The sequence below is a fragment of the Peromyscus californicus genome, unplaced genomic scaffold, assembly GCF_007827085.1.
Source record: "Peromyscus californicus insignis strain IS unplaced genomic scaffold, ASM782708v3 Scaffold_15__1_contigs__length_86483966, whole genome shotgun sequence".
Taxonomy (NCBI): domain Eukaryota; kingdom Metazoa; phylum Chordata; class Mammalia; order Rodentia; family Cricetidae; genus Peromyscus; species Peromyscus californicus.
The window spans coordinates 57,990,906-58,016,597 of NW_026294447.1; the positions used below are offsets into that span (position 1 = coordinate 57,990,906).

The window sequence follows — 25,692 nt, forward strand, 5'->3', positions numbered from 1 at the left end:
AAAAAAGGCGGGGGGGGGGGGGGGGGGGGGGGAGGCAGGCTGGCAGGCAGGCTGGGGTTGTAGCTGTGTGATGTTTGCCTAGTATACATAACTCACACAAGTAGATTCTCACTAAACACAGCATGAATAAGAGGTATCAGGTTCCCTTTAACTGACATTTCTTCTGTCCACTCTTGCCCTCCAGCCTTCTCATACTCACGCCTTAAATCAAACACATTTAAGGTAAGTTTCAGACAAATGGAAAATGACAGCAATTTCAGAGCATCAAAGACTTCTCAGCTAAGAGGCCACAACTCTGTTCGGCTGCTGTCTTGGCCAAGTGGCCAAAGAAAATATTCTTCACAGAATACCTATTACATTTCCTCAACCCTTAGTGGTTGAGAAAGCTCTGATTTCTAAGACTCTAGAAAGCTTTGCACAGCTACCACAATCCTTTCACAAGCCTATGCTTGTTCTGGTCTACCTCCCCAGCAAATTGGAAGATCTGGAGCAAGCTGGAACTTTTTTTTTTTTTTTTTGGTTGGCTTTTCAAGACAGAGTATCTCTGTGTAACAGCCCTAGCTGTCCTGGAACTAGCTCTGTAGACCAGGCTGGCCTTGAACTCACAGAAATCCACCTGCCTTTGCCTCCCAAGTGCTGGGATTAAAGGCTTGTGCCACCACCGCCCGGCATAGCTGGAACTTTTGAAGGGCCTCAAGGACTAAGAATTGGCCAAGACTATCACACAGAACACTTCTAATCTCTGCTTCCATTTTACTTTATGGAAGAATCCAAAAGTGAATAATTACTCCCAGGCACTACACTGTAGACAGATCAGCCAGAGCCCCTGCTCATACAGGTAGGAGGAAAACAGCATGCAATTGCTGGTGTAAGAAAGATGCTTTTTTAAATGCATGTCAATAATCATTTGTCTTCATGCCAAAACACAAATGTGTAACTTGGGGGTCAGGGGCAGAAGACTGCAAGTTTCAAGACAGACTGGGGAGCTATTTCGTTCAGAAACTTCAGGTATACATGGAGCCAAGACTGGCTTTAAACTTCTGACTCATCTCCCTCCCCCCAGACTATAAGCATGCACACGTAAACCTTGCTTCGACATCATGTTCAAAATTATAAGATATGTAACTGTTTAAACAAGGTTGATCAAAGATGCATATAATGTACTCTCCAGCCTCAACACTAACAACTCCAGTAGACAGGGGTAAAGCAGAATGTTCAACAGATGAAGTAGGTCGTTAAATGTAGAAACAAGTATATAATGACACACTTCCCCAAATTTTGGACTTTTCGTGGTTCACTTGAAAAGCATGTGTAGCTAGAGTTTTCTTGCCTGACCCACAGTCAGGACAAATCTTTGTCACCTGCCAGTCCCACAGTCGCTCAGACCCAACCAAGTAAACACAGAGACTTATATTGGTTACAAACTGTATGGCTGTGGCAGGCTTCTTGCTAACTGTTCTTACAGCTTAAATTAACCCATTTCTATTAATCTATACCTTGCCACGTGGCTCGTGGCTTACCGGCATCTTCACATGTTGTTTCTCATCGTGGCGGCTGGCAGTGTCTCTCTGACTCAGCCTTCCCCTTCCCAACTTTATTCTCCTCCTTGTCCCTCCTATACTTCCTGCCTGGCCACTGGCCAATCAGTGATTTATTTATTGACCAATCAGAGCAACACATTTGCCATACAGACCATCCCACAGCAAGCATGCAATCTTTGTGTTGCTTTAAAGTACATGTCATCAGCCGAAAGGATGCACAGGGGCAGAAACACTTCGCTACAATGTATCTTAAGCAATTTGACTTGATGATTTGCAATGGGGTGGGGGAAGCAAACTGTTACAGCTATAAAAAGGAAAGCACAGGGGGGGGAAAAAAGCAAACTGTTACAGCTATAAAAAGGAAAACACAGGCTGGAGAGATGGCTCAGAGGTTAAGAGCACTGGCTGCTCTTCCAGAGGTCCTGAGTTCAATTCCCAGCAACCACATGGTGGCTCACAACCATCTGTAATGAGATCTGGTGCCCTCTTCTGACATGTAGTCATACATGCTGTACACAAAATAAATAAATAAATAAATCTTAAAAAAAAAAAAAAAAAGGAAAGCACAGGCCGGGCGGCAGTGGCACACGCCTTTAATCCCAGCACTCAGGAGGCAGAGCAGGCGGATCTCCGAGTTCGAGGCCAGCCTGGTCTACAGAGTGAGTTCCAGGAAAGGCGCAAAGCTACACAGAGAAAGCCTGTCTCGAAAAAACAAACAAAAAACAAACAAAAACAACAACAAAAAAAGAAAGCACAAAATTTTCAAGGAGGCAAATGCAAAGACTTGTGAGCAAAAGGAATATTTATGACAGCGAGGAATAGGCGAAGCCTGTGTCAAGGTATCCAAAGATAGTAGGTAAATTTAGAACGCTATGATAGTCGAGTCCCACTACTGGAGCAGCCGACACCCTCAGTTCCAACAGGCACCCAACGGCTCGGTCTCCAGTTTCCGCGGGTCATAAAAGAATAACGGACACACTTCCAACGGTGAACCCTAGGCTGCGCGCGCCGCTTCCGCCGCGGTCGCCCCAGCGCGCGCCACCCACCGGCACGCGAGCTGCAGAGCCCTGGGCCGGCACCTGCGGCGGGCATTGCCCTGGGACCTTCACTCCCGGTGCCACCGCCCGCCGAACCCAGGAGTCGAGGACAAACGCAAAACAGCAACAAAAAACACAAGCACAGGCGTTTCTCGTCAGAGCAGACTTTATTGCGGCGACGCGGCCGCTGTTCGCACGCTCCGCCGGCAACACACCAGCCCGAGGCGCGCGCCCCCCTTCACCCCAGCTCTAGTTACCGTGCGCCGGGGTCACGCGGACCGTTCGCCGGCTCCTGAGGCGGAAGGCGCAGCGCCGACGCCCCACTCCCGAAAGTGGCCCGGGCCCCAAGCGGCGGTTTTGTCACTGTTGCACCGCGGAAGGCGGGGTCCGCGCGACGCGGAGCGCCGTAAGGCGACGGCGGCGCGGAGCTGACGTCACGCGCCGAGGGCCATCCAGCGCGCGTGAGGGCCACCACGCCCCCTACCCCAGCGGCCCCAATCGGGAGGAGCCGGGGTGAGTAGGCGGGGCCTCGGCGAGGAGTGGGGCAGTGCGATTGGTAGAGAGGGAGGAGCGAGAGCCAGGAACAGCGAGTGGGGTCGAGGCGGGGCGGGCCGAGGCCCTCGCGGAAGTCTCGCGAGGCCGAGCCGGAGCAGAGTGTGGCGGCGGCGGCGGCGGCGAGATCTGGGCTCGGGTTGAGGAGTTGGTATTTGTGTGGAAGGAGGCGGAGGCGCAGGAGGAAGGGGGCAGCGTAACGCCGGCCCGGAGGGCGGGAGGAGGCGCGGCCAGGGCGGGCAGCTGAGGCGAGGCGAGCCAGGCGGGGAGCAGGACAAGCAGCGGCCGAGCGAGCGCGGGGCGCACCGAGCTAGGGAGGCGGGGAAGCCCCGCGGCCGCCGCGCCCGCCCCTTCCCCCGCCGCCCGCCCCCTCTCCCCCCCCGCCCGCTCGCCGCCTTCCTCCCTCTGCCTTCCTTCCCCACGGCCGGCCGCCTCCTCGCCCGCCCTCCCGCAGCCCAGGAGCCGAGGCTGCCGCGGCCGTGGCGGCGGAGCCCTCAGCCATGGCCTCGGGCGACACCCTCTACATTGCCACGGACGGCTCAGAGATGCCAGCCGAGATCGTGGAACTGCACGAGATTGAGGTGGAGACCATCCCGGTGGAGACCATCGAGACCACGGTGGTGGGCGAGGAGGAGGAAGACGACGAAGACGACGAGGACGGTGGCGGTGGCGACCACGGTGGCGGGGGCGGCCACGGGCACGCTGGCCACCACCATCACCACCACCACCACCACCCGCCCATGATCGCGCTGCAGCCGCTGGTCACCGACGACCCGACCCAGGTGCACCACCACCAGGAGGTGATTCTGGTGCAGACCCGCGAGGAGGTGGTGGGTGGCGACGACTCGGACGGGCTGCGCGCCGAGGACGGGTTCGAGGACCAGATCCTCATTCCGGTGCCTGCGCCGGCCGGCGGAGACGACGACTACATCGAGCAGACGCTGGTCACCGTGGCGGCGGCCGGCAAGAGTGGCGGCGGGTCTTCGTCGGGCGGCGGCCGCGTTAAGAAGGGCGGCGGCAAGAAGAGTGGCAAGAAGAGTTACCTGGGCAGCGGGGCCGGCGCGGCGGGCGGCGGCGGCGCCGACCCGGGCAATAAGAAGTGGGAGCAGAAGCAGGTGCAGATCAAAACTCTGGAGGGCGAGTTCTCCGTCACCATGTGGTCCTCAGGTGAGTGCCAGCGGCGCGCCGCTGCTCAGGATGTTTTTGTTTTGAAGGGAAGCCATGTTTTATGTGTGTGATGGGCGCCGCCATCTTCTCCGCCCGGGCAAGTATGGCGGCCCCAAAAGATGGCGGGGGCGGCGGGCCGCGAAGATGGCGGCGCGGGGGAGGGGCGGCGCCCGGCTAGGCCGCAATGGCGTAGTTTGAGCGAGCGGAAGCGGGCTGTGGCGGCTGGCGGAGAGGGAGGGGCCGGCGCTCCTCCACGCCCGTGTCAACGGACGTACGGCGGGCCGGTTGAGGGCGCCGCCCCGCGCCGGGCCACCCGCCGGGCGTTGACAGGGCCGTGGCGCGGGGCGGACGCGCGCCGTTCCTCCGCCGTCCCCTGGGGGGTGTTGCGGCCCCGCCCCGCTGCCTCGGACGCGTAGCGTCTCCCCGAAGTCTTTCCCGGAGCGGGCGGCGCAGAGCCCTCCGCTGCTGCCCCGCGGTCACGCTGGCCCGGGCCGTCGCCGCTGCGGGGCGGGACTTGTGTGGCACGTAGGGCTCGCGTGTGCGGGTTCGGCGGCGGTTGGAGCCTGTCCCCCACGCTGCCAGCGCGCTCCTCGCCTGCTCGACCCGAAACAGGAGTTGGGAAAGGAAGGGCCGAGCATTTCACTGGCCTTTGAGTCTTAACGCATTGTGGATTTTGTTAAGTGTTGGGCCCTATGCGGATAGGCTGGGCTGGCTTGCACAGCTGTGGACATTTGTCACCAGACTAATAAATACTGCAAATTTCCAGTGTCTGTAGCCTCTTTACAAACAGTAGTCCCTGTTTCCCCCATGAAAGGAATTATAAAAAGTAGTTAATTTGCCTTACTATTTTAAACGGTTTTTAGCGAAAGTCCGTGTAGGGCCCAAAATAGCCTAAACTGAGAGTAAATTCCTTTCAGTTTAGAGGTACGGGAAAGCTGTCGACTGTTCGTTTTATCCAGTACTGGGTTAACATGCTAGCCAGCTTCATTGTTGGTTCTACCTAGACAGAATAATCCCACCGTAGCTAGTTCATGTAGCCCTTGTGATGATAAAATTTGAGTTTGAGAGCCTCTTAACGCTTTACTAAATTCTCGTATTTGGGCGCAGCCTCAATATGATGTGATTTATTTGTTAAAATTCAGAGGAATGAGTGAAATAGAGGAAGATCCTGAACGGAAAAGCTGGTCTAGTACTATCAAGATGACAGAAAGCTTGATGGGTCTGCGGTTCAGAGAGCCCTATAGAAATCTAGTAGGAAGTGCTCAGGGCGCTGTTCTGCACTGAATGAATCTCTGGTTAGAATCTGCTCAACTTTTAACAGGAGCTTTATGTTTACATAAAACTGAATTAGCCAGTACGTAGTGATTAATCAAACTCTGCCTGCCACACATTTTGGTGGCAACAAATAGTTTGTATACTGATGTGTTTAAACAAACCCTTTTTTTTCTTTAGTAGAAATGGAATAATGAAAGTAGGTTTAGGGCTTTAGGTGAATTTACCAAATTTGAGTACCAAGTACATTAACCATATAAAACAGCTTGTTTTACCTGTTTGACGTTTGATCTTACCAAATTGTTAGCTAGCTTTTCCAGACAAGAAAAAAACTTGGTAGTGTGTGGTATTGATGGATGAAGTACTGTGTATTGAGGCAGCCAGTTTAGGGGAGAAAGTGAGGGGCCTAGCTAATGTGGGTTGATTTACAGTTAAGTCAGCATTTAGTCATTACTTCCCTTGTGTGACTGGTTGCTTGCAAGGGCACATAGAGCAGCTTGGGAGCATTTTAATGTCTATTTCTTTAAAACCTTAATTGTCTAGTATGTTACTGAGTAGTCTGCAAAAAAAAAAAAAAAAACAAAAAAAACGGTAGTTATAAATATTTGATGGCAATAGCAAGGGATGGCCTATTTCCTCAGAAATGTCTTGGTGGTAAATGATCCTTCTTCCTTGTCTTTGTGGCTTGCAGTTATAACCAAAAAAGAGCTAAGTGGTGTGTGGTCAACTACGCATGTCCCAAGTTCAGATTCTGAAAATAATTTAATCTTTAGAACCTGAATTAAGACTGTACAATAAGAGAAGAAATGGAAGCAGATTAGTTAAATTAAATGTGTCACATGTATTGCTGTGGTAGAAATGGATCTTATTTGATCCTAGGCGTGAGTTGCAACTCCACACTGTATAGTTTGTTGAATTAATGCATTAGACTGGCTAAACTAGGAAGCCTCAGATTTACATAAGCACCAAACTTAGTTACCTGTAGCCCATGTAAAAAATAGTTGTACATGTGGTTAGTCTTGTTATTTTTTGAGACAGGGTTTTTTGTGTTTCCCTGGCTATCTTAGAACTCGCTCTGTAGACAAAGCTGGACTGGACTCAGAGATGAGTCTGCCTCTCAAGTGCTTGGGATTAAAGGCAGGAGCTACAACTGCCCAGCAACAATAGGGGCTAGTCTTAAGACATTAGTAATTTGTTTTTACCTCTTGGAATTTTGGTTTAAACACATTTTAGTAGGAATTTGTGGAAACCATATTCTTGGGTTTTGTAGGTCTCGTTTTTTGTGTGGTTGTTACCTCCTTGAACTTGAGAGACAGCATTGTTTGTGGAGGTCATGTTTTGATTGAAACAGTAGCAAAGCACTGTAACCATTACTTTAGAAGGCATAGAGGCCTGCCCCTTTCCTTCACCTCCTCTCTTGGTTTTCATAGTTCAGTAGTTTCTCTATCATCAGATACTGCACTGGGGCCAGGCGTTGGTGGCCCACGCCTTTAATCCCAGCACTCGGGAGGCAGAGCCAGGTGGATATGTACAGGAACAGAAATGACTCAAAGACAGCTGTATCTCTAAAGCCTACCCCAGCGTGGGTGATAGCTCACAGGCTGGGAACCTAGAGCACACTGCACAGCCTCCAGGTAGCTTAACAGGTTGGAGAGTGTCCTTTCCAGGTGCCTTGGTTGATCTAAACCCCTTCCATGCAGATGGTTTGGTGTGAGAATCCTTTTTTGCAGCTCAGTTTCATTCTCTGAGGGGAGTCTCAGCTTTTATTATTTACTCTGGCAGGGAGGGGCCTAGAGAATCTCTTAGTTTCAGGGACTTCCTGAATCTTTTTGAGTTTGCCTTCCTGCTTTAAGGAGCTTCTTGGAAGATGGAATGTTTCAATCTCTCTAAGAAACTGTTACACAACAAATGATTATCACTTCTTGCTGCTTTTTATTTTTTGAGATCTGATACATCCCTGGCTGTCCTGGAACTCACTATGTAGACCAGGCTGGACTCAAACACGCAGAGATCTGCCAGCCTCTGCCTCCCCAGTGCTGGGATTAAAAGAGTGTGCCACCTCGATCTGCTACTTGTTTTGAGGCAAGGGTCTAACATTGTGGCCAAAATTGGAGTGATAATCATAAATCACCACAGTGACTTCATCACAGACCTATGAGTAGTCACTTCCCCATCCCCCTCTTTTCACTATATTTCTGTCTCTTGAGTTTGCCTATACCAGATACTTTATATTGATAGAATCAGATAATATTTGCCCTTTGTGTCTGGTTTCGCATGTGCTCGTCCATTTTTAGTGGCAGGATGATCCCGTAATATAGATGATTATGTGGATAAAATTAAAACTTTCTATTTTGGGTACTTACAGTTTGGCCATGTTTTGAAATATTTGTAGTTTTCAGTTTGGTGTTTAGTTTTTTCCTTCATTATTGACAGCTGTATTTTTTTTTTTTAAATAGTCATCAGGTTCATACAGGAGTGACTTTATTTTTATACAATTAATGATAAAGGAAATCACTTAGCAAAAGCATTCAACCTTTAGAGAAACCTAGGTGGCTCTAACTATCTTCTGTTAGATCTACTATGGAAGGACTTTGTGCTTAATTGAGTGAAAACATGGGACTCTAGAAAACTACCAATCCTAAATTGAAGTAGAACCAAATGTGTTACATTTTTTTCTTGTTCTATACATTCAGAAAAACTCAAAGCTTGTCAGTATTGGCCATTTGCCATTCCTCTGTGGTAATCTCATTTACCATGTTGTTATCATGGAGTAAAGAGACGATAGTCATGAATTTCCACAGAACCAAGTCCCCAAAACTCTCCAAAGCAATCCTGTTAACTACATGTCCTACATAAGGCAACCTCAGTCTAAGACCCCAGTTCTGATCTGGTGACTGGAGTCCCAGCCTGCTAAAAAGCCTGTGTGACCTTTGACTCTCCCCTGTAGGTTATTATTAACTTTTCCTTTAGCTGCCTCTGACAACTGCTCTCTCCTCTGCCAACAGAGCAAAAAAGTCCCTTTCAGGAAAGGTCAGGACTTCTGTCCTATCTACTGCCACTAGCATTTTAAGCTTTTGAAAGAAAAGACATAAAAACAGAGGCTGAGGTTGTAAATGGTCAGTAGTTAAGAGCCTGTTTTTCAGAAGGACCAGGTTTGATTCCCAGCACCACACGGTGACTTACAGCTGTCTGTAACTCCAGTTCCACCTTCTGTCTTCCTTGGGCACCAAGCATGCATGTGGTGCACATGACATACATTTAGGCAAAACATCCACACACATTTTTCAAAAAGGACACAGACCTACGCTGGACTCGTAGGTGAGTGTTTTTCTGCTTGTTTTGAAGTTTGCCTAGGGAGTCCAGTCTCTGAAAACAGAAACTTAGGACTCTTTTATAGTGGGTTATCAGCAGAACAGTTATTACAGAAAACATTTCCTAAGATCTGCATTCTTTTGTTTAACTCCTCCTCTGGCTCAGGTGGCTGATTGTCTCTGTGTTCTTGCTTCTACTTTGAATAAGAGTAAGACTAATCAAAATATGAAAAATAAAAGTGAAAACTTTATAGTTTCAAAACTCAGGATATTTACTTCGAATTTTATTACATAGTTTTATCAGGAAAGTACCATACAATTTTTTTTTTCTGTGTATGTGTGTGTTGTGCAGTCCAGAGGACTTCCAGAAACCAGAGTAGGATGTTAGGTGCCCTGCTCAATGCAGTCCACCGTATTTCTTTGAGATGGGTCTCTCACTGAGCCTGGAGCTAGGCTGGGCCAGCATGCCTCTTGTTTCTACTCCTCCACTCCCCCCACTCCCACCTCCCACTCCCCTCAATCCCCACAGCTTTGAGTTTAACATGAGTACTGATCTCTGAACTTGGATCTATCAGTCTTACTTACTGAACCATCTTTTTGTGAGCAGTACTTGTGAAGTAGCTCAGACTGGATTTATATTTAAGACAGTCTTCCTCTCAACTCTCTAGGTGCTGTGCTTGCTTGTGCTCTCTATACAAGTCTATTCAGAACCATGGATTTGCTGATTTGATATCTGAAACATGATTTGGATGTTGAAAACATTAATTTTATTAGTTAGACTTCTAGGAAATGGTGCAGAGATCCTAGGTGCTAGTTGGCTGGTATACTGGTGTGTATTTGAACATACGTGGTCTCTGAACATGAGGTTGGGCCATTTCCTCATTCAAAGTAACTTGTTAGTAAGGTCCGTAGTGGCTTTTTGTGGTATGGGGATCTAGCCAGAGCCTTGCACATACTAGGCAAGCACTTTCCCACTGAGCTATATCTCAACCCTATGATTAATTTTTAGTAACAGCCCAGTGGTTTCAGGGGATTGTACTAGTAACCACATTGTACTTGCTTTCTAGGGAGCACTGGCCAAGGCTTCTAAACTTGGTTTTGGTATTGTTTGTTTGTTTGTTTGTAAAATGAAGGAGGGATTCCCTAGTCTTTTCTTCATCATCATCTTTTTTGAAACAGAATCCTGCATTGTAGTCCAACCTGCTAAACTAAGTTCATGGCAATCTTCCTGCTTCCGTCTCCTGAGTCCTGGAATTACAGATGCGCACTACTACACACATCTTTTTGTTTGTTTGTTTTCTATTCCTTTGACAAGGATTAAATGCAGGGCTTCATGTGTGTTAAATGTGCACACTTACCACTTAGTCACATCCCAGTCTCCATTTTCAATCTTTAAAGCAAAGAAATTGTACTTCTTTCTTTACAAATGACCAAGTGTTTCATAAGAAGCCATATACATAGTTTCTTCTTTTTTGAGTTTAGTGCTCGGGAAGAACCCTGAGACACCCTTGCCCTCAAAACTAAGATGCCATCATCATCCTGGTACTTCCAGCTCTCCTTTCCTTGGGTTTTTGCTTGTTTGTTTTGTTTTTTGTTGTTTCTTGTTTTTTTTTGTTTGTTTGTTTTGTTTTTCGAGACAGGGTTTCTCTGTGTAGCTTTGCGCCTTTCCTGGAACTCACTTGGTAACCCAGGCTGGCCTCGAACTCATAGAGATCCGCCTGACTCTGCCTCCCAAGTGCTGGGATTAAAGGCGTGCGCCACCACCGCCCGGCTTGTTTCTTGTTTTGAGACCGAGTTTCTCTGTGTAGCTTTGGCTGGCCTGGAATTCACTCTGTAGACCAGGCTGGCCTCGAACTCAGAGCTCCACCTGTCTCTGTTTCCCGAGTGCTGGGATTAAAAGCTGCTGCACTACCACCTGGCATTGTACAGTGGTTTCTAAAGTTGTTAAAGGTAATTCTTGTGCTATTGTTTCTGAATAGTGAGCAGTGCCATTTCAGTGTGGGTTTAGATGGTGTTGGTGCTTTGTAGATGTCGCTTTGAAAGTGAAACTAGAATGGCCAGGCATGGGGGCTCAATCCAGCCAGCAAGTGCATGAGTAGGTAAATGTGGACATTGGGAAAATAGAAGCCAGGATCATTGGGGTCAACTCTAATGAGCTTCTTTCATGGATGGCAGTTAAGATGAAAAAGGAATTGCACTCTCCTTACTTGATACAAAGATGAAAAAACTAAAAAAGTGGGGCTTTGGGTGTGACTAGAGCAACTATAGGCTTAGGGCAGGAGGATTACATGTATGTATACATGCCACAGTGTGCATGTGGAGTTCAGAGGACAGCTTTCAGAAGTTGGTTTTTCTCTATATCATGTGGGTTCCAAGGATACAACTCAGGTCATTGGTCTTGGAAACCAATGCCTTTAACACTGAGCCATCTTCCTGGCCTACAAGAAACCTGTCTTTTTAGAAAGGAAGAAAATCAGTTCTTTTGAGAAATCCACACTCATGTCTTGCTTGTATATTACCCTTTTTCTAAACACCTCTTCTTGCTTTCTCTCCCCTAAGTCTCATTTAAATCTATGGTAAACTTTTAACAAACCCCATTTTGTTTCAAAAAAAGAAAAATGGGGCTAGAGAAGATGGTGTGCAAAATGATAATAAAAAAATTTCTTTTCCATCAGCCTGGTGTCATGTTTCACAGTGATTCTTTTTTTTTTTTTTTTGGTTTTTCGAGACAGGGTTTCTCTGTGTAGCTTTGCGCCTTTCCTGGGACTCACTTGGTAGCCCAGGCTGGCCTCGAACTCACAGAGATCCACCTGGCTCTGCCTCCCCAGTGCTGGGATTAAAGGCGTGCGCCACCACCGCCTGGCTTCACAGTGATTCTTGGATCTGCCAGAAATGTCTAAAAGGTGTAAAACTTGAAATATTACCTAGTTGGAATTTCCTGTCTTCTACTTTTGGTTTTTCAAGACAGGGTTTCTTCATGTGGCCCTGACTATCCCAGAACTCACTCTGCAGACCAGAGTAGCCTCAAACGCAGAGATCCTCCTGCCTCTTGCCTCCCAAGTGCTGGGAACATTGTTGTGTGCCACCGTGCCCTCCTCTTCCATCTTTTTTGTTGTTGTTTTTCGAGACAGGGTTTCTCTGTGTAGCCCTGGCTGTCCTGGAACTCACTCTGTAGACCAGAAAGGCCTTGAACTCAACTGAGATTAGGCTGCCTCTGCCTCCCGAGTGCTGGAATTAAAGGTGTGTGCCACCACCTCCCAGCTGCTCTTCCATCTTGTGGATATACTTGCTGTGGTTGTTGAGCTTATCATTCTTTAGAACCGTTAAGCCTGGTGGAGAATACCTCATCTCGTCAGGTTGTTCGAGTTCTGACTTCAGAGGTATGAAATGAAGCAAAGATTTAGGTTTGGTGAAATACAGTAATTTGAAGCGTGAGATTGCATATAAGTGAGTTTACCTTTGAAATCATACTTGACGAGTGAGGTGTGCAACAACTAAGGATTCCATACTTTACATCTTCAGCTTAAAGTCCTTATGTGAATATGTTATGCTGTGCTGAAAAATATTGATGAATATACCCAGGTCTTTTAACTAACTCCTGGAATTTGGGTGTTACTTTATTTATACCTCTGATTAAACTAAGGTTCTTGAGGCAGGGAGAGAGGATCTTAGATTATCTAGGTGGGCCCTAAATATAATCACACCAATCACCTGAAGGAGTCAGAGGGAGAGGGACATCAGACAAAGAAGGGATGATTAGGAAGCAAGAAGTGTTGTGAATTGTGATTGTGCAGGGGTCATGAGTCAAGGACTGTGGCAAACACCAACCACCATCCCTATCCCCAAACTCAAGAGATACAATCCTCATAGTGACCATAGATTGTAGATGTAATTCAGTGGACTGGTTCTGACTCCTGATCTCGAACTATAAGCCACCATCAGAGGGGACTACTTACTGTGTATGCACATTGTCTGCAGGTAGCTGGAAAATCTGTTCTATAGTGCAGAGTGTGGTCATCCCCAATGGCCTGAGGCCTGCTGCCCCCTTAAACAGAGGAGGGAAGAGAAGAGAAGAATTTGTGCTGTGCATAGTAGTGCATGCCTTTGGTCCCAGTGCTGGTGAGGCAAAGGTAGGTTGATCCTGGTGAGTTCAAGGTCAGCCTTGAACTGTGAGCTTGGCATTTTTAACAGGGCACTGTTGCCACTGCACTCCTTTTTAGTGTTCTCAGTATTTTCCACATAAGCCTTGGTTTACCTTGTCAAATCTGGTTCCATGCTAACTTTGCCTTCAAAGGAAACTAGCAATGAACCTCTTAACAGATGTGTCCAACCTGCAGTCCATGGGCCATATGCAACTTAGTATATTTATGAACATGGGCTAACACATTGGTAGACGACAGTGGCCAAAGATGGGACATATCCCCTGGGTCTGGTGCATTAATAATTTTAGACCAGCATTAGATCATTTTCTTCCTGAGCATGGTTTGCCTTGACTTGTGTACAGTATCACCTGTTGTAGTTCACAGAAATCAATAGTGTCTTTGACATTCAAAGTGGATCAGCTTGCATTCTCTTGTACAGAAAATTTTTCAGTATTAGGAGATTAACAGAAAGTAATGATAGACAGTGCAGAAGTTTGTATGTGGTGTGTGCATACCTGTAACCATCACTAGCACTCTAAGGAGATGGGGCTGGAGGAACATGAGAGAGGCCAACCACATAGTAAGATACTAACACCAAAAACAAAACAGACATGGAGAGATGGCAGCTCTGTGGTTAAGAGCACTTACTGCTCTTGCAGAGGACCCAAGTTTGATTCTCAGCATAAAATAGTGGAAGGTAAGAATGCTGCTTTGCTGACACTGCAGACATGTGGGTATATGGTGATGACAAAATGGATGATGCAGCCCTGTGTACATACGTTTCCATCTTCTTAAATGTTTGATCTCCTTTGCAAGGTTTTGTTTTTTCCATTGTTGGAATTAGGGATAGCTCCGGGACCCTTCTCAATTTTCAGTGGGTGTGTTCAATGTTTCTGTAGCTATAAATGAAGTCTGTATGCCAATGAATGGCACCATTCTCCAACCTAGATTCCTTTTTATTCCCTGTACTTAACTTTCTGACAGCCTGCGTGGACATGTCAAAGCAAAGAGAAGCGTGGTGGTGGTGGTGGTGGTGGTCGTGGTGGTGGTGGTCGTGGTGGTGGTGGTCGTGGTCGTCGTAGTCATCATTATCTCTTCCACACTTGGCTACTTCAGCAGGTGACACCATACCATCCTCCAAGAGATGTATCTGGTTTAGTCTTCCAAAAGAAATCTTTACCGTGTTTTAAGGACCTCTTGGAAATGTATTTATTTGGTACCAAATCATGTTTCTCAGAAATTATTCCTTTTCCGAGTAGAAAAATTACTACCTTAATCCCCTTTTCTCTAAATAAAATTTCATCTGTAGGTCAAGTGTATGAAGGAAGGGCCAGGTAGTAACACTGGGTTTTGTGGGTTTGTGTTCTCTGTTAAAGCCAATCAAACCCCCATGTCTTTGCATCAGGAAAGCAGCCTTAGATGACCTGTAAAGAAGTGGAAAGGATTGTATAAACAAACAATTTTGTTTATAAAAGTAGGAGTGCTTTTTATTTATATGTAGGTGTGTGCATATGTGTGCACAGGTGTCAGCTGAGTCCAGAATAGGGCATCTGGTCTCCAGGAGCTGGAGTTGTGAGCCATTGGGAATGGGAACTCAACTCCCAAGTCCTCTGCAAGAGCAGTACACTTTCTTAAACCCCAAGTCATCTCTCCAGCCCCCCAAACATGTTTTGATTTTTTTTTTTTCAAAGAAGGTGACTGCATTTGTTTTTGTTTGTTTTTTTGACATGTTTTGATTTTGAGACAGGATCTCACTATGTAGACTAGGCTAGCCTCAGATTCAATTGCCTCTTGTCTTCTGGGATTAAAGGCGTGTATCATCCCACCTGGCCCCACCTTGATTTTGACAGCCTTGAACTGGGACTTGGGTCTCAAAGAGTAGTAGGCTAGCGACTGTTGTCCAGCAGATCTCCATGCCTGTTTTCTGCCTTCCTAGAGCTGGGGTTCTACATGCTATGCCTGTGTTTTTACATGGGTCCTGGAGAATGAACTCAGTCTTGTGGAACAAGCATTTTTATCAGCGGCTGTCTCTCCAACCCCTCTCTCGGGTTCTTACCCTTTTGAATATAGTAAGAACTGGGCCTCAGAAAAGGGCTGGAGGTGTGACTTCATAAGAGTGTTTCATAATTTAACTTCCCTCTCTAAAAATGTGCTCCCTGAGGGTGGAGACTATATTGTCTCTGGCCACTTTGCCAGTGACAGGCATCTTCAAGGCCCTAGCTAATATATGTGGAACTAATATAAGGGTTAGTCTAGGTTGGGAATTCTCTGTGCTGCGGATTTGACACTTGTCAAGTATTCCCAGGCTGGCCTCAAACTTTCTTTGAAGTTGGGAGATGACCTTGAACCCCCCAATTCTGGTTTACAGCTTGTGCCATGAGGCACAGGTTATGTAGTACTGGAGATTGATTGAACTCAGGGCTTCATGTTAGGCAAACACTTTATCAACTGAGCTACATCCATAGAGCCCTTTGCTTTTGTATCAGAAATGTGTATAGCTGACACCAGCAGAAGGATGGTCAGTACAAGTTCAAGACCGACTAGGGTTGGCCAGCAAGATGGAGGGGGGGCGGCACTGGGAAAGAAGAAAGAGCAACACTAGCTTCCCTGCCAACCATCATGTTTCTGTACAGTTAGGTTTGGTGTGGTAGTGTATCTTGGTGAGAGACTGACCTTGCTAAGGACAGAGCAGACTGAAAACTAGAATTGAAGTGAAATTATCTGACAGTGTGGAGTCCCACCTCTAACTGCTGATTAGTCACATAGCCTGTTTTAATTGAGAGACCCCTTCATACATCCATCGATAGGATTTTATCAATACATGGATGTACTAGTGTGTTCTTTCTAGTTCCTAAGGAGACACTTGGGCTTAATGGTTCAGCACACAGGTCTCTGGGTTAGGCTTAAGAGTTTATATCCGATAAATAAAAGTGTTTCATTTTTATTTTGTTTTAAGTGGGGGGGGCAGTGAGACCCTTTGATCCATTGGGTAAGCTGCAAAGCCTGATGACCTGAGTTCAGTCCCCAGGTCATATATGGAGGAAGGAAGAGAACAGACTGAGTTGTCCTCTGACCTTCATACACATCTTCCCCCATGCATGTCTGTGTTTTGTACAAACAGAATTTTTTTTTTTAAACCACTAGCCCCGGGTAAGTTGCTTAATTTTCCTGTGCCTCAGTTTCTTTGGTTTGCCCACTTCATAGGGAATGTATGTAGTGATAAAGGTAGTGCTGTACACAAACATTGAGTAAAATGTCACTGCTGTTATGTAAGATTTCTAGTGTTGATTTACAGTGTTTTCTAGACTAAAGAATGGTGGAGTAAGCTATGTGAGGTGGTGCATCACACCTGTAATCCCAGTACTTGGGAAGTGGAGGCAGGAGGTTCAGGCTAGCATAAATAAGAGGGTGGGGATGAGGCTCAGCATGCTTGCTGAGAAAGCTGGAATGATGACCTAAGTTTGATCCCTACTAAGTATGAAAGGAAAGTACCTATCCCTAAAAGTTGTCCTGTTTTGTTTTGATGTTTCAAGACAGGGTTTCTGCCCTAGAACTCACTTTGTAGACCTTGAACTGAGAGATCCGCCTGCCTCTGCCTCTCTAGCCCTGGGATTAAAGGCGTGCATCACCCCCACCCAGCAAATAAAATGTTCTTAAAATAAGATAAAACTTGTTATTATAAAAAGAATTGTGGAAGGTTAGAGAGGGGTTTGGTATTTGTGTCTCCTTTACTTTTCCTTGCTAGGAGTGATAGAACTTGGATTGATTGCTAGACTCTAAGAGCGTTCTTTGTCTTTTATGTACTAGTTTGTGAAATGGGTAAAAAGGCAAAACTGAGACATGAGAGAATCCAGTTAGACAAGAAGGTTAAACTTGGAGAGTATGTGACAGTACACTTGTGGAGAACTAGCTATTCCTGGTAGGCTAACTCAGAGCTCTCATGTAAAAGTCTGTGGGGCTTTAAATTGAAGGTTTGGGTGACCCAGGAGAAGAATTAAGAGTTCAAAAGATGGAGGACAGAGAATGGCTGGTTGAGAACTTGAGGCGGTAGCTATAAATAGTTACTTAAGATTCCACTGAAAGCTATTTTTATATTCAATGCATTTGTCTAGTTAAGATGATCAATCTCGTGTGTTTCAGATGAAAAAAAAGATATTGACCATGAAACAGTGGTTGAAGAGCAGATCATTGGAGAGAACTCACCTCCTGATTATTCTGAATATATGACAGGCAAGAAACTCCCTCCTGGAGGGATACCTGGCATTGACCTCTCAGACCCTAAGCAACTGGCAGAATTTGCTAGGTAAGTTACAAGAATGTTACTTCTTTTCTATTATAGGAAGTGCTTGAATCTTGCCAGCTGTATTCTTTTGTTCCCAAGTGACAGTGATGGTTTGTATTCTTTCTATAGGGACACTTCTGAGAACAAAAGCAACAACTCTTGGTTTTGGTAATAGCTAATGCTGTTAATGTGTGAAGGGCAGCATTCTAGATCTTTGCAGACTGTGAGATGAGGCACATACTCTTTGGGTCCACAACTGGTGTTGCTGTGGAGTTAAGGAAGTTGCCCGTGATTTGTTTTGAGGTGGGTGTGCACATCGCCTCTGTGCCCCTTTGTTGGTCCAAGCATGTTGCAGTGTGTCCAGGTTTATCCTGAATGCTTTGACCACAGCAGGAATTTTATCAGTTCATAGTTAGTGTGTGATGAGTGTAACTCCTGGTGTTTTCTTAATTTAAGTTGGGCTACCCAAGCTGAGCAGTCAAGATCCGTACTCACTGATACTTGCTTGTTTGTTTTGCCTGAGATAGGATGGGTTCCTGCAGAAGTCTCTGCTGTTTATATTAATTAGTCAACCTAGATGCCCCTCAACTGAAGAATGGATAAAGAAAATGTTGCACATATACACAATGGAGTACTACTCAGCAGTAAAAAAACCAATGATATCATGAAATTTGCAGGCAAATGGATGGAACTAGAAAATATCATCCTGAGTGAGGTAACCCAGACTCAGAAGGACAAACATAGTATGTACTCACTCATAAGTGGATACTAGTTGTAAGGCAAAGGATAACCAGATTACAATTCACAGCTCCACAGAAGCCAGCTAACAAGAGAGACAGATAGCCCAGCAAAGGAGAAATAGATTAGATGAGATCTACATGAGCAAGCTGGGACTTGGGAGGGTGGGTAATGGAGGGCAAAGAATGGGGCATGATTGTAGGCAGTTTTCATGAGGACATAGTAGGGTAGGGGAGCACGAATATGTAACATTTTAAGTAAAATAGAATTGCCATTAGTCCAGCATCTTCCCTTGCCCAGGGAATTAGCAATTCCATTTTACTTAAAATGTTATTTTTCATTTGTTATAGCTTAGCAAAATTAAGGCTCTGTGCAGATTTTTGCTACCATTTGTGTTTTCTGGTACAGTTACTAGACTCATATTAAGCTACAAATAAAGATTGAAATTATAATGTACAGAGTTGGCAATGACATACAGTTTGGGGGCGTACTGAACCAAATACTGTGCCTGAGTTTAATACTGTGCTAAGACAGTATCACTATAGCCCAGACTGACCTGGAACTTGTTATTCACCCCAAACTGACCTTGATCTCAAATCCTGTTTCAGCCTCCTAAGTGCTGGGATTATAATATAAGTGTGTTGTATCTCCATACCCAGCTTGAACCTAGAGTGTTCATGTTAGGGCATGCATACCAGAACAGAATGGCACAGTAGAAAATACAAATGAAGTACAGTCATACCTGGGAATTGGGATGGTTAAAGAAAATGAATAGAGTCGAGGTAAATTAGAATCAAATTATTTAGGTCCATGAATGCTGACCAGAGATGTGTGGGCTTTTTGCAGAGGCGCTGCTAAAGACTTGAACAGGGAGGAAGAGCTTTGGTTGGGGAAGATTACTTTATAGCCAAGTCTAAGATGGATTGATGCAGGTTCCCCCTGGATTCGGGAGAAGGCTTCAAATAGAATAGTAGGGTAGACAGAGTAATGACAGTAGGTAAGGACCATTTGCTGTGTGTGTGTCTAGTTGGGGAGAAAAAAAGGCCACCAACATCTACCTTAAATTATCTCCCTTCCATCAGTGTTCAAGGTAGGCAGTGTTTGGATTTAGGGGTTAAACATTCATGTGGACATGATGGTTTTAGGAAGGAAGTTAGAATAAAGTCATGCTAAAATCATGATATCATGGAAGTTCTAAAAAGGGAAGTTTGGTAAAAATCCTTGTGTTGGGAGAGTAAGAGAAAGCAGTGAGAGTAGAAGAGAATCGTTTGAAATAGAGACATGCAGCAGAGTGACTGCCAATGAAGAACCTTCTAAAAGACCAGGAGAGGGAGGAGTACAGTCTCCATTGTGACACATTGCAGCACTACTTCTGTGGCAGGGTAGAGGACTGAAGAAAGACTTGAAAGAGAGAGGGAAGCTATAGGTTGTGAGCGGTATAACTTAGGCACAGGTGACTCTTGGCATTGTTTTTACCCCCTCCCCCAATAGCTCAAAGCACCAAAGATAAAGAACTACAGAGAATGATGTTGTGAATGCCATTTAAAAGGAAGGAGCACTCACTGTTCAAAGTCTTTATGTGGCCCAGGACCTTGTCCATGCATGGAAATGCTGCTGAGCCTCAGCCCAGCTCTCAGCAGTCTTTCTTTTACAGTCAGCTCTTAGACTTCCATTCTGTATTAGAATCTGGTGTTGCCTTGCTTACTTTGCTAGTGTGTAAAAGAAAAAAATGAAAGTTTGGCACCAAGGGGGACTGAGGATTGGATTCAGCCCCATCTTGGATTACATCCCTTACAGATCATGTTAACCTACATGGACTTATAGAACAATGGTGGTAGAGAGGAATATCTAAGCCTCCATGCCCTGTTATTTTCAGGTCTTCACATTGTGAGACTCTGTGTCATCATGAAATAGGGTCTTCTGGAGGCCTTTGACTGGAACTCTGACAATAGAATACCAAGTTTCACTGTTGGGGGTCACACCACATGATCTCCGCCGTTATGACGAAACTGTTCTTCTGGCCTTCCTCCTGCCCTCTGTGCTGTGGCTGAAAGTTCCTATGTTTCTCTCTTTCATCCTGTGGCAGAGTGGGTATGCTGTCCTGGGCATGAAGCTGAGCCAAGAATGTCTCAGACCTGCCACACTCCACCTAGACTGCTTAGCATATATAGTTACATATTTAAGTGACAGATGGAAGTTAAAAAATACAGTGAATTTTATTTGCAAGTCCTGTCTTTAAAGCTGGGGGTAAGAATTGCTGGTTTTTAGAAGTGCTTGCCTTGCTTGATGGGAAACCCTAGGTTTACCGTGAGTCTAAGCCAAGTGCTGCTTCTGTTATCCAGTGCTAAGGAGAAGCACATAGTCATCCTCAGCTGCATAGTGAGTTTGAAGCTAGTCCTGGGATACAACATGAAATGCTGTCTTTAAAAAGATAAAAAGTTTAAAAAAAGAAAGAAAGCTGGGTGGTGGGGGTATATACACCTATAATAACAGCACTCAGGGGCAGAGGCAGGCTGATCTCTGTGAGTTCAAGGACAGCCTAGGACTACACAGTGAAACCCTGTCTGGGTGCCCCCCCCCAAAAAAAAAGGTCTTGGTTTTGAGGTGGTGCCACATTGGGGGGGGGTTCTTTATACTTTCCTGAGTTGCCTGTTCAGGCTGGGGCCTGGTGAAGTGAGTTTTATCTCCTATTTAAGTAGGCAGTTCTTTTTGTTTATTTCCTTAGAACTGCTAGCACTGTGAGATCTTGTAGTCTGTGCTGGGTGTGATGAGTACACACCTATAATTCCAGTACTTGAAAGGCTGAGGCAAGATTTCAAGTTCAAGGCCACGCTGGGTTTCCTGATGAGACCCTGGTGCTTGCAGAGGATAGCTGTGTGACAGCAGAGACTGTCCTAACAGCTCAAGTTCTGTCTGTTGGCTCTGCTTTGAGTTTGTTGTGCATCAACTTAGTTGGGACTTTGGTTAAACAGTGCTCTGTTAAAATTTTGCATGAGCTGTGGAGTCCAGGCTTGATGGTAGTGCTCCTTCCATGTGTGACAGGGTGATGCACTGGTGTACTGTCAAGTCTAGCAGCCATGCTGCACAGCAGGCCCTCTAGTTTAATAAAACTGTGGAAACTGTTAAGGGCGCCTTTCTGCTTATGTTGTTTTGTTTCAGTCTCTTGGTCCTTTGGTTGAAAGATAGTTCAGACTATCAGAATCATGTGGATTGTTTAGTATAAATGACATGATAATTTCAAAGAGTGAATTCATTTTGCTTGGTGCAGTAGCGGGTGTTTATAGATCTACCATGCAGGAGCCTGAGGCGAAAGATTGACAGGCTCAAGGCCAATCTGGGCTATGTGGCTGGGACCCTGTCTCAAAAACCAAAGGAACAAAAGGATGAACTCATTTCTAACCACATGACCAGTGATAGTAGTAACTGTCACTGCCCAGGTGTCCAGTGTGTGTTGTCTTTGACTCCTTGCAGCTCTGATGTAGGGAGCATTGTGCCTGCTTACAGAGTAAGAAATTGAGGCTGAGAAATTGAGTGATTTGCTCAAGGTCATGAAGCTAGTAGAAGCCAACTCCAAGTCACATATCCATTCTGTCGTTGTCTTCATCGTGTCTGGGTCTGTAAGGTATCCCAGTCAATGAAAGAAAAGGCATCCAGGTGCTGGGGGTGTTGGGGGTGATGGTAAGAGTGGCCTTCATTCTTCACTTGGACAGCAGAGCTTCACTTAGGGAAGAACCACTCTGCCGTTATGGATAGTTAAGTCCTCCATTGATTCTGAGTCTTAGGTTTGTCCAAATGCATTGTAAATTCTCATTCTAAAATTCATACTGAATGTTAGCACACACTTTTGGCAATGACATTTTAAGGGGAGGGGAAGTAACACCACCAACCAGGAGTGTGGAAATAGGAAAGTCACAAATTCAAGGCCAGTCCTGTGTTACGCACACAGCAGGTTCAAGACCAGTCTGGGATATACATGAAGAGCTTGTTTCAAAACACCCAATTGACATTTGAGAGAAAGCCTGGTGATGGTGGTGCATGCCTTTAGCTGCCTTTAATGCCAGCGCTCAGGAGGCAGAGGCAGGTGAATTTCTGAGTGCGAGGCCAGCTTAGACTACAAAGTGAAATTCAGGATGGCCAGGGCTACACAAAGAAACCCTGTCACGGGTTGGAGAGATGGCTCAGCCGTTAAAGGCTAGGCTCACAACCAGAAATATAAGAAACCCTGTCACAAACAACATAAATAAATAAGTAGAGACTTGAAAAAGGTAGAAGTGTTCATGAATTGCTGCTGTTTCATGCTGATCTAACCTCTAGGTGGCGCAGGAGCGCTGGCCTCCTATCCTACTCTGAACTGAACCCCAAACTTCAGAATTTACTGGCATTTAAGACAACAGAGACTGGTACAGATTGATTACACATGTAATCCTAGTACTTAAGTAGACACAGGCATTTGAGACCAACAAAGGCTAGTTAAGAGCAGGCACTTAAGTAATGCTTGTTAGCTGGCATACTGGTAATCTACTTAAAGTGTGTCTGCAGGGTTGGAATTGGGAAGACTATTTTGAGATTCATCGTCAGGCACTGTAGTAGCTTCCTCTCTGTCTCTAGGCATGGACGGTTTGCCAGGTCACAGGGTTTGGCAGTGTAGGGAGGACCAGTTACTCTCCCCGGTTTGAGCGGAAAGAATAACCTGGGCCTCTGTTACTGTTACAAGTCACCTTTGGTACATTGTCGTTATTGTTAAGAGACCATTGGCTTATTGTTTGTGTATCAACCTTTATAGAAGAGTATGATGTGGCAGAACTAGGGATAGAAAGATGTTTTCAAATTTTAAATCTTTAATTTTCTATGAACTCAGGATTTTTTGCCCCTTGATCATACACAGGTCTGTAGGGAATGTTTGGAAAGAAAGTTTTCATAAAAACCAAGGTTGCTTGACTAAGTAGCATATGGACAGTTCTTTGTTGGCAAGCTGTATGGATAGTAGCCTCACCTGGGGTTCTCCCAGCTGCCATATTACCAAAGTTCTTTTCTCACAGGGGAGCTCCCAAGCCACAACCAGAAATTTTTTAAAATAAGCTAGCTGTGGTGGCAAAACCCTGTCTCAAAAACAGAGTAAAATTAAAAGTCCTATAAAAACTGTCATCTCTTTCTACCACCAAAATAAATACTTTACAAGCAGTGTTAGAGGCAGTTACTCATTGGGCGATGGTAACACATGTCTTTAATCCCAGCACTCAAGAGGCAGAAGCAGGTGGATGTATCTCCGTAAGTTCAAGGCCAGCCTGGTCTACAGAGTGAGGTCCAGGACAGCCAAGGATACACAGAGAAACCTGTCTTAACCCCCTGCTCCCAAAAAAAGTGGCGATGCCACCGGTCCACCAGTCTCTTGGAAGTAGCCAGTACACATTGGGGGTTTCCTTTGAGTGTTAGTGTTTATTACATGGGTATAGGGTGTAAATAATTCTGCTTAAAAGTACTATTCAATTGCACAATTATATCCCCGAACGATTTGTGTCTGTTTGACATGGGCCCATTTTGTGTGTGTGTGTGTGTGTGTGTGTGAGAGAGAGAGAGAGAGAGAGAGAGAGAGAGAGAGAGAGAGAGAGAGAGAGAGATTGTTTGTTACTGTATTTTAAAGATGTTGTATAATTTTGAAACTTTCCGATGCCCATTGTTCCCTTTTTTATAAGACACCCTTGTCATCAAAGCAGCTGATTTGGGTAACTTGCCATGGCCCCACCCTGACTAAGTGATTAGTCTGAAGTTGTCAGGACTGTTGATCTTTGTGGGGCTTTTGATTTTGTTTAACGGGATTAGGTGGGAAGAACAGATGTTGGAGTCACAAGATAATGGTGCTGATGGTGCCGTTCTAAGCCACACAGCATTCTCAAGAGGCAGCAATGCAGCCTTTTGGAGCACTAGCACTTACCTAGGAAGTCAGAAGAGCACCACTTGCTCTTCCGGCCAGCAGTCTGGGCAGTTTGGTCCTTTCTCCTTTGTGGAAGGAAGGCACCATCAGCTTAATGTTGGTGCTACAAAGGAGAAATCTCAGGACTATTTGATTTATGCTTGTCGAGTGTGACCCACTCCTACAAATCTGTCTTTCTCTTTCTCTCTCTCTTTCTCTTTTTTGTTTTTTCAATAAGAATGAAGCCAAGGAAAATTAAAGAAGATGATGCTCCAAGAACAATAGCTTGCCCTCATAAAGTAAGTAATGCGAGGGGAGTGTTGGTTAGCTGCTGTTTAGGCTTCAGACAGTTTGTAAGGAACTATGTACTTTGATTACCACTTTTGTAAAACAGAGTGAGGAATTAGGATTTTTGGTTTATAAATACGAGGGAGTTAATTTTGTTTTGTTTAGTTAAGTGGGGCTGCTATAGGGGCCAGTGTTCTTATTCTGTATATTGACTGTACTGTGTTAGGACTATTTTCTTTGGATCATAAACAAGTCTGTCTTAAGACACTGGGTTGTTCTCACCCACAAGTCTTTATGAAAGACTCTCCTAAGCTCATGATTGAAACTTGGAAATTATTTTGGATGTTGCTAGAATAGACCAAATAAAGACTTGGTGATTTTCTTCAGTTTTCTTTTTACTCTGTTAATTGTGCTACTAGAAGGGTGCATAACCGTTTTCAAACGCAGCTCTGGTCTTTAAAGCAAAGGGGGGTGGCTGAAAAGCAGTTTGAGGTGTCTGGGGGTGGTGCTCAAATTTGATTGGACTTAAACAGGGAAAGATATAAATGCTGAGAAACAAAGGGGAAGAAACCATGAATAAAAGAATTTCCCAAAACAGCAGTTGGAGAAGAATAAGTGTGCTTTGGTAGAGTGCTACTGAAGACCATGCACCTAAGTCTCTGTACTGGTTGTAAATGCTTGTGGTGTGGAGGTGTGGGGTGCATGGTGGCTTTTATCAGAGCCAAAATGAAGACGCATTTGAAAACCGTTATGCCATAAGCGCCGGGATCTCTTTGCTTCTCTGTATAAATGGGAGCTGAAGCTGGAGGTCAAGGTGGAAAACTGGCTTTCCCCTCCCTTTTGCCTGTGAAGCTGTCTAGTGGTGACCTGTGCTGTCCTTCTGTCATGCTGTCTCACCATTTCCCCACTCACTCCATCATGGGCAACAACTGCAGAAGAAATTGTTGAGGACATGCTGCTCTCGGGCACCACACATCCATCTGCCTCCCCCGCACTGGTATCGCTTTGCCTGCCTCTTCCTTTTCCCAGTGTCTCACCAAATAAATTTCTTCTGTAGTTGCCATTCCTTGGAGACCCTCTTGCTTCTTTCTCTGTCAAGAAGGGGAAAGAGGCAAAGAGAGAAGAGGGAACAGTAGGCGATGGAGAATGACAGCCCATTGTTGCAGCACAGAATACGGGGCCCACCAAAGGTAGTGGTGGACTACCGTCATTTTAACTCCGTTTATTTCTCAGTGCTTCTGTTACTTCATCTGGGGGCTGTAGCTGGGTGAGGCGGCCGTGGTGTAGCTGGAAGCCGGGGTGCTGGGTTCTACTCCCAACTTGGCTGGCTACTGCTCATAGTGTGACCTTGGGCAAGTTTACCTCAATTCATCTCTAAGCCTCAGTTTCCTCATCTGTAAAGCACGGGTTTGCCGTAAATAATAAGGCCTTTTTCTCAGCTTTCTGATTTG

At 45.5% G+C, this 25,692-nt stretch overlaps 1 protein-coding gene across 2 annotated transcripts in view; it reads left to right on the top strand.

Annotated features, from left to right (window-relative positions):
* The first annotated feature begins 2,212 nt into the window (after window positions 1–2,212).
* Window positions 2,213–25,692, top strand: part of Yy1 (YY1 transcription factor) — a 29,331-nt gene continuing 5,851 nt past the window's right edge. For both annotated transcript variants that reach the window (XR_008218385.1, XM_052738952.1), the window contains exons 1-3: window positions 2,213–4,297; window positions 17,163–17,325; window positions 24,192–24,252. Coding sequence is in view for 1 of the 2 variants with exons in the window: in XM_052738952.1 (XP_052594912.1) it covers window positions 3,631–4,297; window positions 17,163–17,325; window positions 24,192–24,252 (891 nt within the window). In the remaining variant the exon portion in view is untranslated. The remainder of the gene's footprint in view (window positions 4,298–17,162; window positions 17,326–24,191; window positions 24,253–25,692) is intronic.